At 41.9% G+C, this 20,029-nt stretch overlaps 2 protein-coding genes across 2 annotated transcripts; both read left to right on the top strand.

Moving 5' to 3' along the window:
* The first annotated feature begins 435 nt into the window (after positions 1-435).
* tbpl2 (TATA box binding protein like 2) lies at positions 436-5,319 on the top strand. The gene is made up of 8 exons (XM_008277091.1): positions 436-483; positions 1,320-1,518; positions 1,827-2,040; positions 2,111-2,198; positions 2,275-2,366; positions 4,131-4,298; positions 4,777-4,871; positions 5,156-5,319. Exons 1-8 carry the CDS (start codon positions 436-438, stop codon positions 5,230-5,232), a joined length of 981 nt encoding a protein of 326 aa, XP_008275313.1. The 3' UTR covers positions 5,233-5,319.
* A 1,311-nt stretch (positions 5,320-6,630) lies between these two features.
* atg14 (autophagy related 14) lies at positions 6,631-17,123 on the top strand. The gene is made up of 11 exons (XM_008277089.1): positions 6,631-7,108; positions 8,469-8,531; positions 9,440-9,482; positions 10,343-10,424; positions 10,502-10,739; positions 11,958-12,187; positions 13,333-13,450; positions 14,785-14,875; positions 15,456-15,541; positions 15,685-15,859; positions 16,715-17,123. The coding sequence occupies exons 1-11, from the start codon at positions 6,831-6,833 to the stop codon at positions 16,835-16,837; spliced, it is 1,527 nt and encodes a 508-aa protein (XP_008275311.1). The 5' UTR covers positions 6,631-6,830; the 3' UTR covers positions 16,838-17,123.
* Positions 17,124-20,029: the final 2,906 nt, after the last annotated feature.

Genomic DNA, 20,029 nt, shown 5'->3' with positions numbered 1-20,029 from the left:
GTCTATCGTCTATTATTATTATTTTTATTATAAAAACAATAAAACAACAATAATGTGAAAATTTTAAAAGAATAAGAAACAAAATAGCAATGATAGGAATCATGATAACAGGAACAATTATGGCCACTGATAGCAATATGAAAAACGAACTAACTCCTCCTCCTACTCCTGCTATGGTTAATAATAATAAGAATTTATAACATTTATTTAAAAATAGCACCAATAATAATAATACTAATGCAGACATGATTCTGAAGTCATGAGGAGTCTGTAAAATATCATCTCTGGTGTTTTTCAGATGACCTGATGCAGAATGAATCTGTTCATCAGCTTCAGCAGCTGGTTATTCACAGACTCTGAGTGTCTCATTGGATGCAGGTGTGCAGCTGCTGGATCAGATCCTGAATCAGGTGGAGCAGGTCCGATGGTGGCGTCATGGACGAGTCGGCGTTGGAGCGATACTTCGATGACTCCATTGCAAATGTGAGTGCTGTCTATGATTTAAACGTTATTTAAATGTTGAGGAGAGTTTGGAGCTGATGGATGAAGAGTTTCTGTCTGAAAGCTAAGAAAGCAGCGAACAGCCGAGCTTCTCAGAGCAGCAGAGTGAAATGATGAAATAACCACAGCAGTGAAAACACTGAGTGGACCAGCGAGACCTGCAGACGTACGACAGAATGAAACCTGACTGGATCTGACAGCTGGCTTTGAAACCAGACAAAAATGACTTTTCTCCATTACTGACAAACCTGTACCTGATAGAATCTGGTTTAAATTAAGGTTAAAGAACAGAAAACCTGAACGGACCACAACTGAAAGTTTTCTATCTTTTTGTGGGGGGTGTTTTGTGTGTTTTTGCAGTCATTTTCTGACTCATTGCGGTGGTTTAGTATCTCCTTGCAGTTGTTTTCTGTCTCTTTGTGGTTGTTTTCTGTCTCTTTGTGGTTGTTTTGTCTCTTTCTGATGGTTTTGTGTCTTTTTTTTTTTGGTGTTTTGTGTCTCTTTGTGCTGGTTTCCTGACTTATTGTGGTTGATTTTGTTTCTCTTTTTAGTTATTTTGGCCTCTTTGTGTTTGTTTTGTGTCTCTTTGTGTTTGTTTATTGTCTCTCTGTGGTTGGTTTGTGTCTCCTTGTTGTGGTTGAAGTGTCAGTATAAAACAGAAGAATCCTCATTATTTGTCGGTTGTGAATATAAAACACTAAATAAAATAAATGACAAATAATCAGGTAGCAATGAGACGTTAAATAGAAACAGATGAAGTCCTGGTGGAGGATAAAGAACTGTACACATCATCATCATGTCTCTTTGTTTCTGTTCAGGACTCCAGCTTCGTGTTGGGGGAGGGGCTTGGCATCCGAAGCCCCGCCCAACAGCAATGTGACTCCGCCCCCTCAGCGCAGGACTCCTCCTTCCTGTCGACGAAGTCTGAACGACGCGGCGAGCTGGGCGACGAGCTCGACCTCAGCTTCCTGCCCGATGACCTCAGCACTCAGGAGGAGCCGAGTCATGAAGATGCAGGTGTGACATCAGAGGGCCCTGTGAGGTCACATGGGGCGGAGCCTGAAGCAGGGGATCATGGGAACTGAGTACAAATACGTTTATTTTTATTGGAAAAGAAGCAAAGAAACCTACCAGTAGGACAAAAAGCAAATAAATGTTTGTGTGAAATTTCCTTTGCCTTTTTTAAGACTTTGTGTTTTGATGTTTTGTGTCTCTGTGGTTGTTTTGTGAGATTTTTTCCTCCATTGTTTTTTTTTTTGTCTCTTTTTTTGTGGTTTTATGTGTCTTTGTGGTGATTTTGTGCCTTTTGCGTGTTGTTTTGGCAGCAGACAGTCAGACTGCAGCTCTGGACGTGACTCAGGACAGCGGCGTCGGTCTGGACCTCACCTCCCAGGAATCCACGGCAGTCGAACCCCACCAGGTGGCGTCCACGTCAGGGCTGAAGACCGGTGCGTCCCCCTTCTGTCCAATGACGCCGATGACCCCGATGACACCGATGACCCCTGTGACGGAGCGATCAGGAATCATCCCACAGTTACAGTGAGTCTCTGAGGATTCCAGTTCCAGATGTTTTAACCCAGTCAGATGTTATTTTCTCCTCCGTCTGCAGGAACATCGTCTCCACGGTGAACCTCGGCTGTCCTCTGGATCTGAAGTTCATCGCTCTGCAGGCCAGAAACGCAGAGTACAACCCAAAGGTACCGAGATCACCGTCACTGTGGAGCTCATGTCTCTCTGCAGCAGCCTGAACTTCTACACTCTGTGTTGTTTCAGCGCTTCGCGGCCGTCATCATGAGGATCCGCGAGCCGCGAACCACAGCACTGATCTTCAGTTCAGGGAAAATGGTCTGTACAGGAGCCAAGAGGTCAGTAGGACTCGCTTCTGGTGTGATTAGTCGCAACATCGTCGTGACTCAAATATGACTGCCCTGACTCTCTGACTCTGTCCTGACTGAAGTGTGATTCCATCGTGATGCCATCGTAACACATGAGGACTCAGTCATGACTGAGGGCGGCTGTGGCTCAGGTGGTAGAGCGTGTGTGTGAATGACAAACGCATTGTAAAGCGCTATACAAGTACAGACCATTTACCATTTATGACTCAGGTTTTACTCGGGTGTGACCTAGTAGTTATTTAGTCGTAACTTAGGCAAGTGTGACCCAGATGCGACTCAATATTGTCTCAGGCGTGACGTTTGTGTGACTCAGTCGTACTCTGTTGGGACTCGGGTGTAACTCAGTCACATCTGTTGAAGAAATGTACCCACAGTCCTCATGTGAAGGTTGCTGAAGTGGGTGTTCATTAGGTAAAGTGGTGATTGTAAATTGTCCGTAGGTGTGAATGTGAGTGTGCTTGGTTGTCTGTCTCTAAGTGTAGCCCTGTGATAGACTGTTTACCTGTCCAGGTGAACCTGCCTTCACCCTGAGTCAGCTGGGATAGACTCCAGCCCCCCATGACCCTAGTGAGGATTAAGGTGTAGAGATGATGGCTGGATGGATGGATGTCAGAAGGTAGGGAGGGGCTGTATGTAAATACCAAACTCAATAGTGGGTAGTTAGCATACAGTTGCTAATCAATGACAGGAGGTGAGAGAACAAAAGGTGATTGAATCAAGCAGTCTGATAGACAACAAATGGTCAGAGAACGAGGACTCTAGCAGACAAAAGGTAAGAGGATTATCAATAACAATGGCAGTGGAATAATGAGCGACACTAGGGGGCATCTGTAGCGAAAGACGTTTTCTTCATCAGGTGTGGTTTAAGTGTGGTTACGTTCACAGTGCAGGACTTAATGCTCAACTCCGATTTTTTGGTGAAATCTGATTTCTTTGTGAGTTCCTTCATATTTCCAGTTAAATGCGACTTGTATGTGATCTGCTGTGGGAACTTCATACGACCCAAAAGTGTCGCGCATGCGCAGAAGAGGACACGACGACGTCACACACAGCGAGCGTGCTCAGTGTTTATGGAAGTAAACATGAATGGTAACGGTGGAGTGTGTCTTGTGATTTTAAAGTTTTTTTTTAAGTAGTTGTCCAACCAGAGCCAGCACGTAATCACCGTGGTTGTGGGATTATTCTGTCCCTCCCCCCGCCGTCACTGATGGTGGAAACAGAAGTGTGACCGCTAACTAAACTAGCATCAGCAGCCAAGTACTGCCTGTGCGTTCCGGACACTTCCACCCCGTCAGAGTGCTCCTCCCCGACCACGCCGAATATTTGGATATTCGTCATTAATTGGGCCCAAATATCCAGAGACCAGAAAGTGCTATTGGGACCAACCTCATGTATCAGTGACGTGTAGGTCGGATAAATGCGACCGGGCTGTTCAGACAGAAGTCGCATGGCAAAAGATCGCATACCTATTGGATTCAGGACCACAGATCCAAGTAGCCTGGGTCGCATTTGAAAAAATTGGATCTGTGTTCAGACTGTCATGAAAAGATCAGATACAGGTCGCATGGGGGCAAAAAAATCTGATCAGGGTCACTTTAGCCTGCTGTCTGAATGTAGCCTTAGTCGTCATACATGTGTGACTCAGCTCAGGTTTGACTAAGTTGTGTTCCAGCTGTGACTCCAGCTGCTTATTAACCCTCCGTCTCCTCCACCGGTCCATCTGAGCGCGTGCAGTGAGGAGCAGTCTCGGCTGGCGGCCCGTAAATACGCCCGGGTGGTTCAGAAGCTCGGCTTCCCCGCTCGCTTCCTGGACTTTAAGATCCAGAACATGGTGGCCAGCTGTGACGTGTGTTTCCCCATCAGACTGGAAGGACTGGTTCTGACCCACCAGCAGTTCAGCAGGTACGACGAGAGCTGCTTCCTTACAGCTGGTTCTTCTAGTCTCACATGTTCAGAATGTTCTCCACAGCTGAGTTGTTTTTCTAAGTTCATTTTATCTCTTTGAGGTCATTTTGCATCCCTTTCTGGTAATTTTGTGATTGTTTTGTGGTAGTTTTGTCTCTTTGTGGTCATTGTGTGTATTTTTTCACAGTAGTTTTATGTTTATTTGTGGTACTTTTGTGCCTCCATATAGTGGTTTTACATCTCTTGGTTTTTGTGTCTGTGGTGATTTTATGTCTCATCACACATGTATGAACAGTGTTTGTGTATTTATTCTCGTTGCCACAAGGGAGAGACAACGGTTCAACACTGCCGATTTCATTTTCTAGGATTTAAACAAAATATTTTCCAAGTATATAAATAGAAATTGGACAGCAGTGATGTTTGGAGGAGAATTTCAATAATCTTTATTTAAACAGTGGCTGTTTTTAATCTCCAGTTATGAACCTGAGCTGTTTCCAGGCCTCATCTACCGGATGGTGAAACCTCGTATTGTCCTGCTCATCTTCGTGTCGGGGAAAGTGGTTCTGACCGGTAATCAAAGTCCGACCTGGTTTTTTATATTTTTATTTAGTAACACAAGAATAATCAAACAATCCAAATGTACAGGTCTTCACAAACACCTTACACTCATGAAACAAAACTAGAAGCATTTTCACACTTTTCAAAACACACAGTTCCATAATTCCAACATTATTTCTACAAACTTTAATTAAATTTTTCCTCGTGAGGAGACACAAGTTGTGTTTTCTGGACACGCCTGTAAATAAAGGGTTAGATAAAGTTGTGTTAATTATTAGAGGTTTGTTGACTTCCAGGAGCTAAAGAGCGAGCTGAGATCTACGAGGCGTTTGAGAACATTTATCCGATCCTGAAGGGCTTCAGGAAGCAGTGAGGACTCCGGCAGCTCGTCTCTCGTCTGTAAATACACGATTCGGTATATTTGTCTGTTTTATTTTATGTCTGGCTGAAGAGCTGTCGGATGGAAACGTTCAGGAGTTTGTTTTACAGTCTGTGTTCAATGTTTCATCATCCTGAGAGAGAATAAATGACAGTTTTCTAAAAAAAATCTCTGCACATAAAACTTCAGATCAGTTTTCTTCTAAACCAGAATTCAATATTTAACATCTTAGAAAAGTCAATGTTGGTCAAAGACAGATCTTGATGACTTGATACTCGATCAGTGAATGAAGTTAGTTAAATCAGACTTTCTGTGTTGAAAAAGAAAATTCTGTTTGTTTTCAGACCACAACAGAAACAGGTCCATCCTAAAAGCTCGTATTCATGCATAGTGGGGCGATCGATATGGTTTTTCCAGGGTTGATATTGATTATCAATAATCAAACATATTGATACGTAATATTTTACCCTCGTCCAGAGAAGGTCTGGATCAAAGACCATCACAGCTGAACTGGTCAGATCTTGACAGCGTTTTTCCAAAGAAGATAAAACTTCACGTGTCAAACCTTTGTTTTATTTGTCGAAACACAAAAAAAGTGATTTAATTAATTTTTCAAACCACATTAGAGCAGATGGGATTGAAAGCCACCAGAGCTGGACGTGGTGATCAGGTTGATCAGCTGTTTAACACACAGCTTTAGAATTATAAGTAAAACTCAAGTAACATCACTTTTCATGGCAAATTTAAAACAATAGATGTGGATATAAACTGCTTTTAATTTAAAACAAAAACAAGACTGATGTCAAAAAATTACCTAACAAGTTTCATTCTTACGGTAAAGACCCTGGAATACTATTGTACAAGTTTGAATATTAAGATTAAGACCCTGCAACACTGAATATGATTTAAATGTACCTGTCTAATTTTAATTTAAGGTACCTTAAGGCTTTAAGACCTTACAATAAAAATAATTGTATCTTAATACAACAAATTAAGATATTATGTTTAATATCCTAAAATAAAATATATAAATATACCTGAAAAATTGAAATTTTAAGGCTTACATCATCCATAGTTATTGTGTAAGGTGAGGACCCTACAATATTATTTATTAAAATAATGTTTGAGTAATTTAAATGTAATGATGGAGACCCCACAATAAATTCACCTAACTAATTTAAATATTATTATTAAGGCTAAGACGTTACGATATTGTACAGGTTTATTTAACTAATTCAAATATTAAAACTAAAACACATTATTTGTACAGGTTTTTTTTTAAGTTAATATTTATCGTCAGGCTGCAGCGCTCTGTGGCCCCGCCCATACGTCTTGCGTCATTACATAAACAAACTGGTCACGTGTTCAGAGGAAACAGGAAGTGGAGAACTCCTCTCCCGTCTCTTCACCAAAACAAAAACATCATCAGTGTCCGGCTGCGCTTTCCTCCACGGAGGCTTCTAAAACATGTCACCGGGAATGTAAGAGTCCGGCCGGCATCACGGAGCCGCACAGAGTCCCGCAGCTCGCTGCTTCTGGCTGGAACGGCTCATTTTTAACGTTAGCTTAGCTTAGCTTAGCTTTGCCCCTCCATGGCGTCCTCAACGGGACTCCCACCACTCGGCCCGGACCGTGCTGTTGCATCCTCCGGCTCCCACTCCGGCGCCAGACCGCCTCTCCGGCCTCACCACCCTCATCCGGCCCACTCCACCCCGGGCTGTGCGATGGTGGAGTCGGTGGACGACGCGGAGGGTCTGTACGTTGCGGTGGAGCGGTGCCCCCTGTGCAGCACGTCCCGCCGCAGGCTCACCTGTGCCCGGTGCGTCCAGGCCGGAGACTTCGTGTACTTCGACGCCAGGAACACCGAGAGGTAAGATTCGGAGTCCGGACTGAAGCCCCTCAGGCTTCACGGTGTGTCGTTGGTTTGTCAGTGCCGAACATCATTTACATATCTGGGAATTTTACACTCGCCTAAATTTTTCCGCAAACACAAGTCATATTGGGCAATTTAAGTATTTTAAATATATATGAACCCTGACTACAATTCGGCATCAGTGCCATTAAAATACTCAATTCCTTGAAAGGTAGAGCTCAGTTTCTGGTACTGAAAACCTTCAATTTTCAGATTGTATCTCACGGTCATTTCTCTGCTCGTGTCGAACTTGTTCTCCAGATTTGTTCATTTTACGTTGGCCTTAACACACGATTTATCGGGTTATTTAGGAATTTTTATTTCTAAAAATACCAGCCCTGACTACAATTCGGTATCAACATCATTAAAATGGTTGATTTTCTGAAAGTAAAGCTCTCCGAAACCTTTAGATTTCCGATCGTTGCACTATTGTCTGTGCCAGCGCCGAACTTAATTTCCAGATTTGTAAATTTTACTTCAGCATATTTTTTTCCGTGAACAAATGCGCCACATCAGGTTATTTAATTTGTTTAAAAAAAGATATGAATCCTGTGTACATTTCGGCATCAGTGTCATCACTCACAGCAACATTAAACCCAATAAAATCGGTCCTTTTTGCCGGCCTGCTTGAACCGATCACATGGACTCCCCGGGGGACACAGTGGTGGAAGCGGCAGGTCGAGCAGAAGTAAATGTTCGTGATTTGTTTAAAATATTGATATCAGGTGAAATATGATCAAGCCGAATTAAAAAGTGGATCACTCTAATGAGAAAAAAATGACATTTGCTGTTTTATGTCTTCTTTTACGCATTGAAAAACCATGTTAAGTTGTAAATGTATGATTTCATGTATGGAGCTTTGTCTTGCTAACTCCAGATTCTGTATTACAGATGTGTTCAACTTAGTTTTAAGTACTTTTTAATGGAGTTATAGTCTATTAGCGAACACAGACTCATAGGTATCAGTCTGAACTAGTTAGCATTAGCAGCTAACCCTCCTCAGTTAGCAAAAACTGGTTAAAGTCTGTCAGTTAGCACGTTAGCTCTGTTGTATTTGGTTAGCTGTTAGCTTCCACTGCTGAGTCAGTGGGTTAAAGTTATGTTAGCTTGGTGGCTAACTGCTCCAGTTACACAACATGTGATACCCAAAATAACTTTGTCCTCATAGTTTCCATGTCGGGGGGCGGGGGGGCAAATTTCCCAATCTGGGGTCTGGGGCCCTTCAGGGATCCTGGAGAAGCTTCCAGGGGTCCAAACAACCTGAATGGAGTCTTAAAGGACTGAACCTGATCAACTCTACCTGTGTTGGTCTCTGCAGGTACGCTGACAAGTTGGAGCGTCTGAAGAAGCTGAAGGAGGAGAAGGAGCAGCTGCAGCAGAGGTAAAACAGCTGCTGACACATAAACGTGGTGTTGACTACACAGTGGTGCTGCGATTAATCGATCAGCTGGTAAATTAATCGTTTGGGGGTTAAATGGGGATTGTTGTGGAGGAGGACCGCTTGTCCAGAGAGGTCGGACCCAAGATCAGACTGAAGAAACACGGACTGTTTTTCAGTAGAAAGTAGTTGAAAGTGTTCACCTGTGTTCAGTGGTGTACGATAATGTCGTACCACAATCTAAATCACATCCTCTTTCACCGTGTTGCAGCATTTTAGAGTCGAATCTTCACATAAATCTACCCAAACATCCAGATTACAACTAGAAGAAGTCACAGAATTCTCATTTCATTTAGTTTTATCTGCAGACTTTGTGCCTTTTTGGTAATTTGGATAAAACATGTTTAAGGAATTTGAAGAAAAAAGTTCAGTTGGAGTTCAGTAAAACACCAAAGAACCCGAATAACAACACAGCAGTTCGTCTGTGAAGCTCCTCAGTCCTCCAGGTCGTGGTTATTCTCGTGCTTGAGTTCCTTGAAGACGTTCCACCTCTCATCCAAGAGACTTCATCAGCTCTGACTGACTAGTTGGGAGTTCCACATACTGATATATTGATGAAAACACTGACGTTCCTGTTATATGTTAAAAACAGGCAGATCTTTGCTCAGACTTGACTCAACTCTCTGTAGTTTGCAGCCACAGTGCTTCACTTTGTTGTTTCAGTCACTTCTTACACAGTGAAAGTTGGTGGTTTCAGCCTCACATGCGACAGAAGTTTAAAACTGATAGGAGACAAATGAAGCCGTTTGCTTTGTGAAGGTTTTACATGTTGTTGTATTCATTGATTCGGTCGTGCAGTGTCTCAGGTTTCAGACCGAACAAAGATAAAACGTCACCTCTTCTGTCCTCAGCGTCCTGCAGGCGATGGACAGGAAGCTGCAGGCCGATGAGATGGTGAGTAGCTTCTTCTTCTGGGGCTCAAAAACAAATTTTAAGCCTATGAGCTGAGACAGTTTTAAACAGACGGTGCTCATGAACCACATCTGTGAACAGCCGCTAGGTGACAACATCCACAGAAGTGAAAAATAAATACAATTTTTCATGGTAACTATTCAGAATACAAAAAAATAAATATTTTAAAACTAATTGAACATACAAACTACTATATACAAGCATTAAAAAAAGGGGGGGAAATAAATAAAAAATACATTTCTAAATCAAAAGACCTGAAAAAATTAAATAAGATTGGAAAAAAATCAATTAAAAATCAAACATTAAAAAAATACATCAAAATTACAGAAATATTTATATTAGAATAATAAATACAAATCAAATAATGAAAAACTTACTACACAGAAAATGCACTGAAATAAAAAAGAAAAAATATAGAACAATAAACATAAAAATAAAGGCAGTTTAAAAAAGAAATTAAATAAAAACAAATAAATTTAACAATTACAAAATAGTGATTAGAATGGAAAATAAAATGTACATATATAAAAAATAAAATGCTAAACTATAAGAGAAGAAGAAATGTCTAAATGCATTTATTATAATGCACAATAGAAAAATGTACTTACATAAAAAATTGAAAAAAGAAGTAAAAAGTGTAAACAAAAATAGAATAAAAAATAAATAACTCCAAAATGTTCAATTATAAAATTCAATTACTTAAAATCAAAATTACAATTTAAACAATTAAAAACTAAAGAAAGGATAGATAGATTTGAAAATGAGCCACGTACAGCTCTTTGTGTGGCTCCACTTGTTAATTTCATTGCACTGTACAAACTCACGAGCTGCTGTTTCCTCAGAAATGGAAGATCATGTCGTGCAAGATGAAGATCGAGCAGCTGAAGGAGGCGGTCGCCTGGGGCAACGAGGAGGTGAAGAGCGGTGAGTTTCAGACGCCAAGTCGATCATTTTCAGGGAGGTTCAGGTTCATCAGCTGCTGCCTCTTCTTTCCGCCGCAGACAAGGAGCTGCTGGTTCGATCCCAGGAGGAAGCTCAGCGGCTGCAGCGGCGAGCCGTGCGCCATCAGGAGAAGAGAGACAAAATTGAACGTCACAACCGGCGTCTGGGAGAGCTTCTGGAGCGACGAAGCAAAGAGCAGCAGAGTCGGCTGAGTCAGCTGGCCGCGCTGAGGAGGGAGCACATCCTGGAGCTGACCACCCACATCTTCCCCACGCAGGAGGAGAAGCAGGGCAGCAGGTGAGCTTCACCACAGGTGACTTTAAACAGCAGCAGGTGAGCTCACACAGTAGAGCTGCAGCATCGGTCTGAGTCACCAGACTGTGGATATAATCCTGACCTGATGCTCAGTTCCTCCTTTCTGCTGTTTTCTAAATCGGTAAACGTCTGGATCTTGCGGGACTCTTTCTTTAAATAGCTTTAAGGATCTACATGTTTATGATATTTACTTGAAGGTTGCAGCTCTCGGGGAGAAAATAATGATTAATAAATAATGATGGTAAATAAACTAACAGCAGGTTGAAAATGTGACACTGAAACCGAACATTTCTGTTTTGCTTTAATAAAGTTCAGCAGCAGACCGTTGGTGGTTTAACGAGTTTCTTTATCGGCAAAACTCTGATTACAAAGTCGTCTCTTGTTGGTTTTGTGGCGTTTTTGTTGAGGAATCAGCCGTTGAGATGATTCAGGACTTCAGCAGAAACTTAGATTTCTGACTTTATTATTAATAATCCCTCTTTTTTAAAATTCTTTTTTGTCTTTTTTGTAGTTTAACTCTCGCTTTAATGTAAACTCTGCTGCGACAAACTCCAACTAATTAACTGAAATGAAACAAACATTTTCCTCTTTTTGGAGGAAACTTAAATGTTTGGATTCATAAATAGCAAAAATGTCATTAGCTAGTGGCAGCCCTGTCGTAAACGTTTTTGTACCAAATAAAACTTTTAAGCATCTTTTTAGAGGCTGTTTCCAGTTAAAGTGCTCAGAGTTAAATGACGAGTTTAGAAAATGGAGGATTCGATGTTTGACGTCTCGTCTTGTTGTGTCCGTCTGACGTGGACACCTGCAGCTTACAGACCAGTGCAGCCTGTATATGTACACACCTGGTTTTCTTTTTAAAGTTAGTAGGTGTGGCTTAAATTCAGGTGCCTCAATAGTCTGGAAAATACGGTAAACAAAAACTGACTGATCTTTCAGTTGTCATCTTCTGGTTCGGTCCGTTTCCCTGCAGACATTAATGATCAGCAGCTGCAGGTTTTAGCATAAAACCGACGTTAATATTAGATGAATGTCTTTATTTATAAACCTATATTTTAATATCGGAGCTGAAACTCGGTCCTTCAGGAAAATATCATTCAAAAGTGTTTTGAACCTCAAATCAAATTCGTTCCCAGAACCAGGTTTGTTGTTCTGGCCTGTGGCCCACTGAGCCTGTCTGTCCTTTGTTCTGTCCGGCAGAGACCCGGCTGACGTGGTGGCTGAGTGCGACCCAGCGCTGACCTCCAGCACAGTGAGCGAGCTGGCCGAGGCCCGGAGGACCACCTACCTGTCGGGTCGCTGGATCTGGGACGACCAGAACGGAGAGACCAGCATCAGCATCACAGGGCCGCCCGTCACTCTGCCCAGCAACGGGGACTGCTCCGCCTACTACAGCTGGGTGGAGGAGAAGAGCACCAATCAGGGCCCAGGTGAGGAGGCAGGGGCGGGGCTTCACATGACGTAGCAGGAGGTCCCTCTACTGCTCTTTGTTATTTTATTTTGTTTTTAAAACACTTTTTACAGTTTTTTCTAATTGTAGTCATTAATTTTTTAATCCTTTTTAAAATTATCATTTATTGGATTTATTTTTTCATTTCTGAAGAATTCTCTTGTTTTTTCTACTAATCCTTTAAACATATGATCATATATTGTGTTGGTTTCATTTTTTAATGTGACAGTTTTCTCATCACTTTGTCTCATTTTTAAAAACCTTTTACAGGTTTTTTTTTAAAAGTTCTATGTCGTATTTATATATTTTTTGTATTTACATGTTTTATTTTAATTCTTTTCAATGAAGGAATTCTTAAAATTTAGAAACCCGGGATATTTTTATTTTTTTAAATTTTTATTTCTATTTTAAGTTCCCTCATCACTTCACACACAGACCCCATTTTTTTGTCTCATTTACAACAAATGTTTTTATTCTGTATATTTATGTGTTTTGTTAATATATATATATATTTTTTTTTTAATTAATAATTTTTTTTCCACTCCAGAATTTTTAAACTTTTTTTGTTATTTCTTTTAGTTTCATAAATTAATATGACAATAATTCATTTCACACTGATGTCCATATATTTTACGTTTAAATTTTTATTTTACATATTCATTTATATGTCTTTTGTTAGGGTCAATATTTGAATAAATAAAAAAAATGTTAGAAATTTTTTAACTGGGTAATTTTTTAACTCCAGAGTTTTAAACTTTTTTGGGGTTGGTTATTTTATTGTTTCTGTTTTCCATATTAATGTGACAGTTTCTTTATTGTTCTGCTTGTTTCATTTAATTATTGCTATTATTATTGTGATTATTATTTTTAATTTTCTTTATTTTATACATGTATTATAATTTTAAAAAAGAAGTGAAACTATTATTTATTCAGGTGTTTGTAGATGTTATATTATTGGTTAGTATAATTTATTTGTTCGAGGAAAAACTCATTCTCACACATCTGGTGTTTTCGTCCTTACACACATGAATTATTAAAATTTTTTTTGTATATTTCTATAATTTCTAACATATTTTTCACATTTTATTCTCATATTTTCTATATTTCTTTATGTTGCTGCTGCAGAGCTGGACCACATTAACCCCGCCCACACCATCAGCGCCGCGCTCTGCTACGCCACGCAGCTCGTCACCATCCTGTCCCACATCCTGGACGTCAACCTGCCCAAGAAGCTCTGCAACAGGTGAGACTGAACACACCTGCTGCTGCCTTCACTTGATGATGTGCTCCGGATATCAGAGCGTCTGATTGGACACGCCTCAACTGACTTGATGATAAAACGGTTCGACCACAGAATACAATTAGAATAGTTATAGTTAAACACAAAATAATTCTCAGTCGTAGCAGCTGGACTTACTTGAGTTCCTTGAAGACGTTTCATCCAAGTGGCTTCATCAGGTCTGACTGACTAGTTGGGAGTTCCACATACTGATATCCTGAAGGAGACATTAACACCTGGTTTCAATTGGGGTTTGTTGCTCCTCCCCCTCGTTACGTGGGTCGTTAGTGCTCCCCCTGACACAGTGGGGTTCGTTAGGGTCTCTGTGGCTGGGTGTGGATGTGGTTTCATCTTCCTGAGGAGAGATCTTAGGACTGAACAGGTTAGAAGTGATGCCTCAGACCTCCACCTCTGTTGAGGGATGGTCTTTCCAGTTAGATGGCTTCTTTCACTCCTCTCTCAAACCATCTGTCCTCCCTGCAGGACAACATCTGTACATTGTTGTCTTCGAATAAGTGTCCTTTGTCCTTGAGATGCAGGTGGACTGCTGAGTCCTGTCCTGAGGAGCTGCTCTTCTTCTTCTTTGTCTCCCCAATGTACAGGTCTGGGCGTTCCTCGCTGCACTGGACCGCCTCCACCACGTTGCTCTGTTTGTGTCTCGGTGTTTTGTCCTCAGGGTGGACCAGCTTCTGTCTCAGGGCGTTGGTGGGCTTTAACTGGAATGTTGCGTTTATTACATCTTCAAGAAACTCAAACAAGTCCAGTTGTTACGATTAAACCACGAGAACAACCACGACCTGGATGACTGAGAATCTTCTCAGACAAACACAAAATAAATTCACACCTAGAAAAGAAGAATTTGTTCTTTGTTGTCGTCAATATAAATCTACTGACAGTTATTCATGTTACAGGGTTCTTGTTTGTTTTTACTTCCATCGATCAGCTGTTTTTTTTTTCTTTCATACAAAACACAGAAAAGTTGTTTCTGATCAATATTCATTAAGCTACAGTCTCATTCTGAACCCTGATTGCAGTTCAAGCTGAATCCTGTTTTTTTACCTGTTTTTGTTGATGTCAGTGCGTTATGACACCTCTGGATGCTCGTCTGTCGCTCTGTGATGCATGATCATCTCCAGATACTGTTTTGACTGGGCTCAGGGAGATTCTTCCTCCTGGTTTAGATGATTTGTTGTAACTGAATCATTTCCAGGCTGCAGAGGAAACCCGTTCCTCCTGAATTAACTCCAACTCTAATCAACTCTAATCACCTTCTTGTGTTTGTTTCTGTGTTTTCTCAGCGAGTTCTGTGGAGAGAATCTGAGCCGCTATCGCTTCACCAGAGCTCTGAGCAAACTCAACACCAACATCCTGCATCTCTGCTTCTCACAGGTCAGAAAACACCTCAGTCACCTTACAGCTGCACTCAGACGAGGCTGCCACCAGCAATTCATTCAGTGTTTTATTAACGAGTAAAGGCACACGTGTTCTCAGAGCTCTGTGCTTTTTGCTTTTTTTGCTTGAAACAATGACAAAAAGGGATTAACTTTCTGATGAGTCGTAGCAGCTCTAACTTTCTTCAAACAAATCTCTGCTGCATTTTGATCACTGTGATGCAAAAATTCAGCAAGTTATCAATTGATTAAACGTTTGCAAAATGTTGATCAAAGGACTTGAAAACCGCCACAAAGCGACGCAAAATATCCACAAAAATAGGCCAAACGGCAACAAATGTATGCAATATGACCACAAACGGACACAAAATGATCATAAAGTGATGCAAAATGAGCAAAAATACGCCATTATACACCACAAAGAGACACAAAACCACCACGACTGTCACCTCATTCCACACTGTGTTAAATCAGCAGGACATATGAACCGTGTTGTGCTCGTCTGACAGACCATAATATGCAGCAGAACAGCAGCAGCTGCCATCAGCTGATTATTGGTTATTGATTTCCATGTGCAGCATGTGGACAGCGAGAAGCTTCATCCTCATCACACCCTGAGGAACATCATGTTCCTGGTTGCCCCCGACAACGAAAACCTGGGCAGGTAAGACTGTCTGACCCGGCTTTAGTCCAGAATCATCGCCTACACACACACACACACACACACACACACACACCAATCAGCCGCTGCTCAAACTAACCCAGGTGTCGTAAACCCACCTGACGCCCGTGTTTCCTCCGGTTCAGGACGGGTCCGTTCGAGGTCAGCGCCGACCTCGAGGAGTCGATGGAGTTTGTGGAGCCGGAGGCAGCAGGTCCAGCCGAGGAGAGCGGAGACGAGGCGGTGACGGACGAGGAGACGGACCTGGGGACGGACTGGGAGACGGTACCGAGCCCTCGGTTCTGTGACATCCCATCACAGGTACAAACACCTGGTTTCACATGAGTCACTCCTGATATAGTTAGTGTCTGACCTCCTCAGAACCATCTGGTTCTGTACCTCCAACATCTTTATCTACTGACCAGAGTTCTACCTTCAGATTGTGAATGTTCCAGAGTTCCAGGTCCTTGAAGTCCACAGAGGAGGGTCCAGATTGATCACTTTAATGGACTTTTTCCATCATTTCTGAGCCTCAGAGTGCATTGTTTGGCCACACTTAGATGGTCCTGGTAGGTTCTGACCAACCACCATCACACATGCTGATATGAGCCTGGAAAGTTTACCCAGAATGCACTTTGTAAAGTATCCTCTGGTGAATGATCAGAACCAGAACCACATCCAGGGTACCAATGATTGTTTCTATGACTCTATGTCATAGACATTAAACTGGTACCACTATGAGACATCTCATAATACTGATGCTACCAGCTGCTGACAGAGGACATGAACAGAACCAGGTCCAGTGTTCAAACTGAGACACCTGGATGGATGTAGAACTGATCTGGTGTCAAGTTCTACCAGAACTCAGATGTGTTCTTCCTCCTAAATGTCATGTGTCTATCTGCTGTACTGATGAAGTTCTGAGGCTCAGAAATGATGGAAAAAGTCCATTAAAGTGATCAATTTGGACCCTCCTGTGTGGACTTCAAGGACCTGGACCTTTGGAACATTCACAGTCTGAAAGTAGAACCCTGGTCAGTAGATAAAGGTACTGGAGGTCCAGAACCAGCTGGTATACCCAAATTGAGTGAAGCCAATAGATGATCATCTCTTTAAAGACACTCATGATGCCTTCAGGGTCTAGCTTCACGATTTGTTTCATGTCTCCTCCTCCAGTCCATGGATCTTTCCCAGAGTGCCCTGCAGGTTTCTCAGCCTTCAGCCAACACCGGAGGGATGATCTCTTCCGCCGCCGCCTCCGTCACCTCCTGGTTCAGAGCGTACACCGGCCAGCGCTGATCCGACCCGACTCCGACTGAACCGAGGGCGGGCAGGTCACGAACATCAGGCTTCAGACTGTTTCACACATCGGCTCACGTTGCATTTTTAAAAACGTGACGACAGTCGTCTTCAGCAGGAAGCTGACAGATTTACACGCTTACAAGTTAAACTGCACTCGTGAGTAAGTCTGTATTCACCAGAGAACATATTGGTGTTGTTCTGTAGATTAACAAAATGTCTGCAAAGAGACACAGACGGACCACGAAAACACACAAAAATACCACAAAGAGACAAAACTATGACCAGAGAAAGATGCAAAATGACCACAAAGAGACGACAAAGACACACAAACCCCCACACAGAGATGCAAAACCACCTTAAAGAAAAACAAAGACCTGCAGAAAGATGCAGAACTGGGCGCCGCTATAGCTCACCTGGTTGAGCGTGCGACCCATAAACAGGGGATGTAGTTCCCTGGCGTGGCGTTCGTGAGTTCGACTCCCGCTCACGAAGGTTTGCTGCAGGTCTCTCCGCGTTCTTCCCCCGGCTTTCCTCTCTCACTCTTTCACAGTCCTGACTAATAAAGGCAAAAACGCCAGAAAATAATCTTTAAAAAAAAAAAGAAGAAAGATGCAGAACTACCAGAACCACCTGGAGAATACAGACCTACTTGCAAGCAGATACAGGGAGACGATCATCTCTGAAGAAGCTTCATCAAGTTATATTTAACGTTTGTTTAAAGTTCTCTGAGCAGACAAACTGAACACTAAGGATCCTCTGAGCGTCTGATTCGCTGTCATGCGGCTGATCTGATGTTTACCTTCGTTCTGGTGATGTTCACAGTTTAAAGAATCCTCGCAGCTGCTGTTCAGCCTCATTAAACCCACGTATTACCTGTTTATTGATCGGTCGGGATCAATCGGACCTGCCAGCCGGCCGGCCGTCTGTCCATTAACACAAAGGGAAACGTTCTGTTTTTAATTCTCTTTTATTTAGTTTTCGCTTGTCTGTTTGGAAACGAACTGCTGCCGCGACGAGGATGGCAGCAATGGTTACCATGGCGATAACGAACCCTGTTTACAAACCCGAGCTGAACGAGACGCCGTTCTCACTGGATCGGAAACCGGAGCGACTCTGGATTACATAAATCGGACTTCTTGCCTCCGGGGTGGAGAACGTTTGAAGGATTCTGGGACGACGTGCAGCAGCTTCACCAGAACCGAACCGAGTCAGTTTCAGGTCGGACGAGTTACGAAGCGACGCAGAGTGGTTTTAAGGACGTCTGAAACTTTCTGTGTTTTCATTTCAAATAAAATCCTGTTTTCTGCTTTTGGACTCTGAAGCTTCTCACGTATTTTTATTGTGGTTTGTTTACTGTTTTTCCCATAAATACCAAACAGTAAACAAGTCTGTTCTTCAACTGGAAAAAACAACAAACCGTCCAGCGCCGACGTTTATCAAAATACTTCAGTGAAATATTCAGAATTTCTGGGTTTCTGATTCAACCATTTGTGTGTTTTTTTTTGTTTTTGTTTTTTTTAAGTGTTCATCTCATTAATTGAGTCAAACAATTGGAAAAAGAAAAGCAGATCAGTGTTCTGTCATAACTTGCTATGCAGAAATATTATTTATGTTTTTATAATAATATGAAGCGTTTCACATTACACCTACAGCTGATTAGTTCAGGTACTAATGTAGTTTAATCTCCAATAAGACCTTGAATCGTGTCATTTGGGGGTGAAATTAAACATCTTGGAACTTTTAAATTGTCAGCTATTAAAATAATCATCATCTATTGTGATAATTGATTAGTTAGTTTGAGTAAGAAAACAGCTTCTTAAATGTGAATTTTTTTCTGGTTTCTCTCCCCATCTAAAGCCAAATATTCACTATTTTCCACTTTCTGTATCAACCGTTGGAGCGCTTTTTGATTTTATTGTCCAGTGAAGTTGCTGAAGAGTCTCTGGTTGGGAATCTACGGTTTGTTGCTGCAGCACTAGAAACGGAAAACAAATCAGTGTCGTGTTATAATGAAATATTTGCTATAACGAAACACTTTTTCTGGCTTTAACTAAATACTGCATGTGGCTCGGTGGTTAGCATAGTAGCCTCGCAGCTAGAAGGTCGCCGGTTGGCGTCCCGGTGAGGACACCTGGGATCTTTCTGCGTGGAGTCTCCATGTTCTCCCCGTGCAGCGTGGGTTCTCTCTGGGTTCTCCGGCTTCCTCCCACAGTCCAGAAACATGCTGAGGTTAATTGGTGATTCTAAGTTTTATGTAGGTGTGAATGTGAGTGTGCTTGGTTGTCTGTCTCTAAGTGTAGCCCTGTGATAGACTGGTGACCTGTCCAGGGGAACCTGCCTTCATCCTGAGTTGGCTGGGATAGACTCCAGCCCCCCACGACCCTGGTGAGGATTAAGGTGTAGAGATGATGGATGGATATGGAAAGTGGAATGCAACAATTTGAACTGCAGCAATTGATTGATTAGTCGCCACTGTGATCAGGTACTAATGAATCAGTCCTGACATCCTTCACCAGGCAGTTCCATCTATAATAGCACCAAGATTAAATATCATGGACTCCTCATCAAAGGAAAACTTTTAATTAACTATTAAAATAACCATCTATTATTGAGATAATGGATTCATTGGTTTGAGAAAGCAACAAAATAGTAGGAACTCTGATTGCAGTTTCCTAAATGTGGATATTTTCAGTATTTCCCTGCTTCTAAAGTTGATTATTAATATTTTTTATCCCAGATTTCTGTTTAAACCATCAACGTTTTTTGTGATGGATGAAAATGAATCAATCAGTCGTCACTAACCAGGTGCTCATAATGCAGTCCTTCACCAGGCAGTTTGAAGTATGTGATGTGGTCGTCGGAAAACCGATCAGTTTCTTTCTTTGGTGTGGCACTCATGTGCTGCCGTAATCAATCACTGGTTTAGTTTGTGTCCAAACGGAGTAATCAGTATTTTAGAGACAAAGTGAGGAACAGAAGCAGAGAGACTCTTTTCTTTATGGATCCTGATTCACAGCAGCAGACGTACAGATAAATGATCCCACTATGAGTGATTAGTTCTGGAGTAAATGCATCAGTAATATTAATGTACTTATTACACACTCTGAGGACGGCTGTGCACGTGAGAGTGCACGTGCCGGCCGATCACGCAGATCCTCTTTGTTTTCAGGGTGTGAGCTGCAGATTAGC

This window comes from Stegastes partitus, unplaced genomic scaffold (assembly GCF_000690725.1).
Source record: "Stegastes partitus isolate 25-593 unplaced genomic scaffold, Stegastes_partitus-1.0.2 Scaffold89, whole genome shotgun sequence".
NCBI lineage: Eukaryota > Metazoa > Chordata > Actinopteri > Pomacentridae > Stegastes > Stegastes partitus.
This window is presented reverse-complemented; position numbering and strand designations above follow the sequence as displayed.

What these genes read in the sequence shown, in the direction of transcription:
- tbpl2 (XM_008277091.1), top strand. Translation starts at nt 436, where the DNA reads ATGGACGAGTCGGCGTTGGAGCGATACTTCGATGACTCCATTGCAAAT. An exon ending in GCCGAGTCATGAAGATGCAG is followed by an intron (nt 1,519 to 1,826) that starts GTGTGACATCAG and finishes TTGTTTTGGCAG; the next exon opens with CAGACAGTCAGACTGCAGCT. An exon ending in ACGCAGAGTACAACCCAAAG is followed by an intron (nt 2,199 to 2,274) that starts GTACCGAGATCA and finishes GTGTTGTTTCAG; the next exon opens with CGCTTCGCGGCCGTCATCAT.
- atg14 (XM_008277089.1), top strand. Translation starts at nt 6,831, where the DNA reads ATGGCGTCCTCAACGGGACTCCCACCACTCGGCCCGGACCGTGCTGTT. An exon ending in GAGCACCAATCAGGGCCCAG is followed by an intron (nt 12,188 to 13,332) that starts GTGAGGAGGCAG and finishes TTGCTGCTGCAG; the next exon opens with AGCTGGACCACATTAACCCC. An exon ending in TGCATCTCTGCTTCTCACAG is followed by an intron (nt 14,876 to 15,455) that starts GTCAGAAAACAC and finishes TTCCATGTGCAG; the next exon opens with CATGTGGACAGCGAGAAGCT.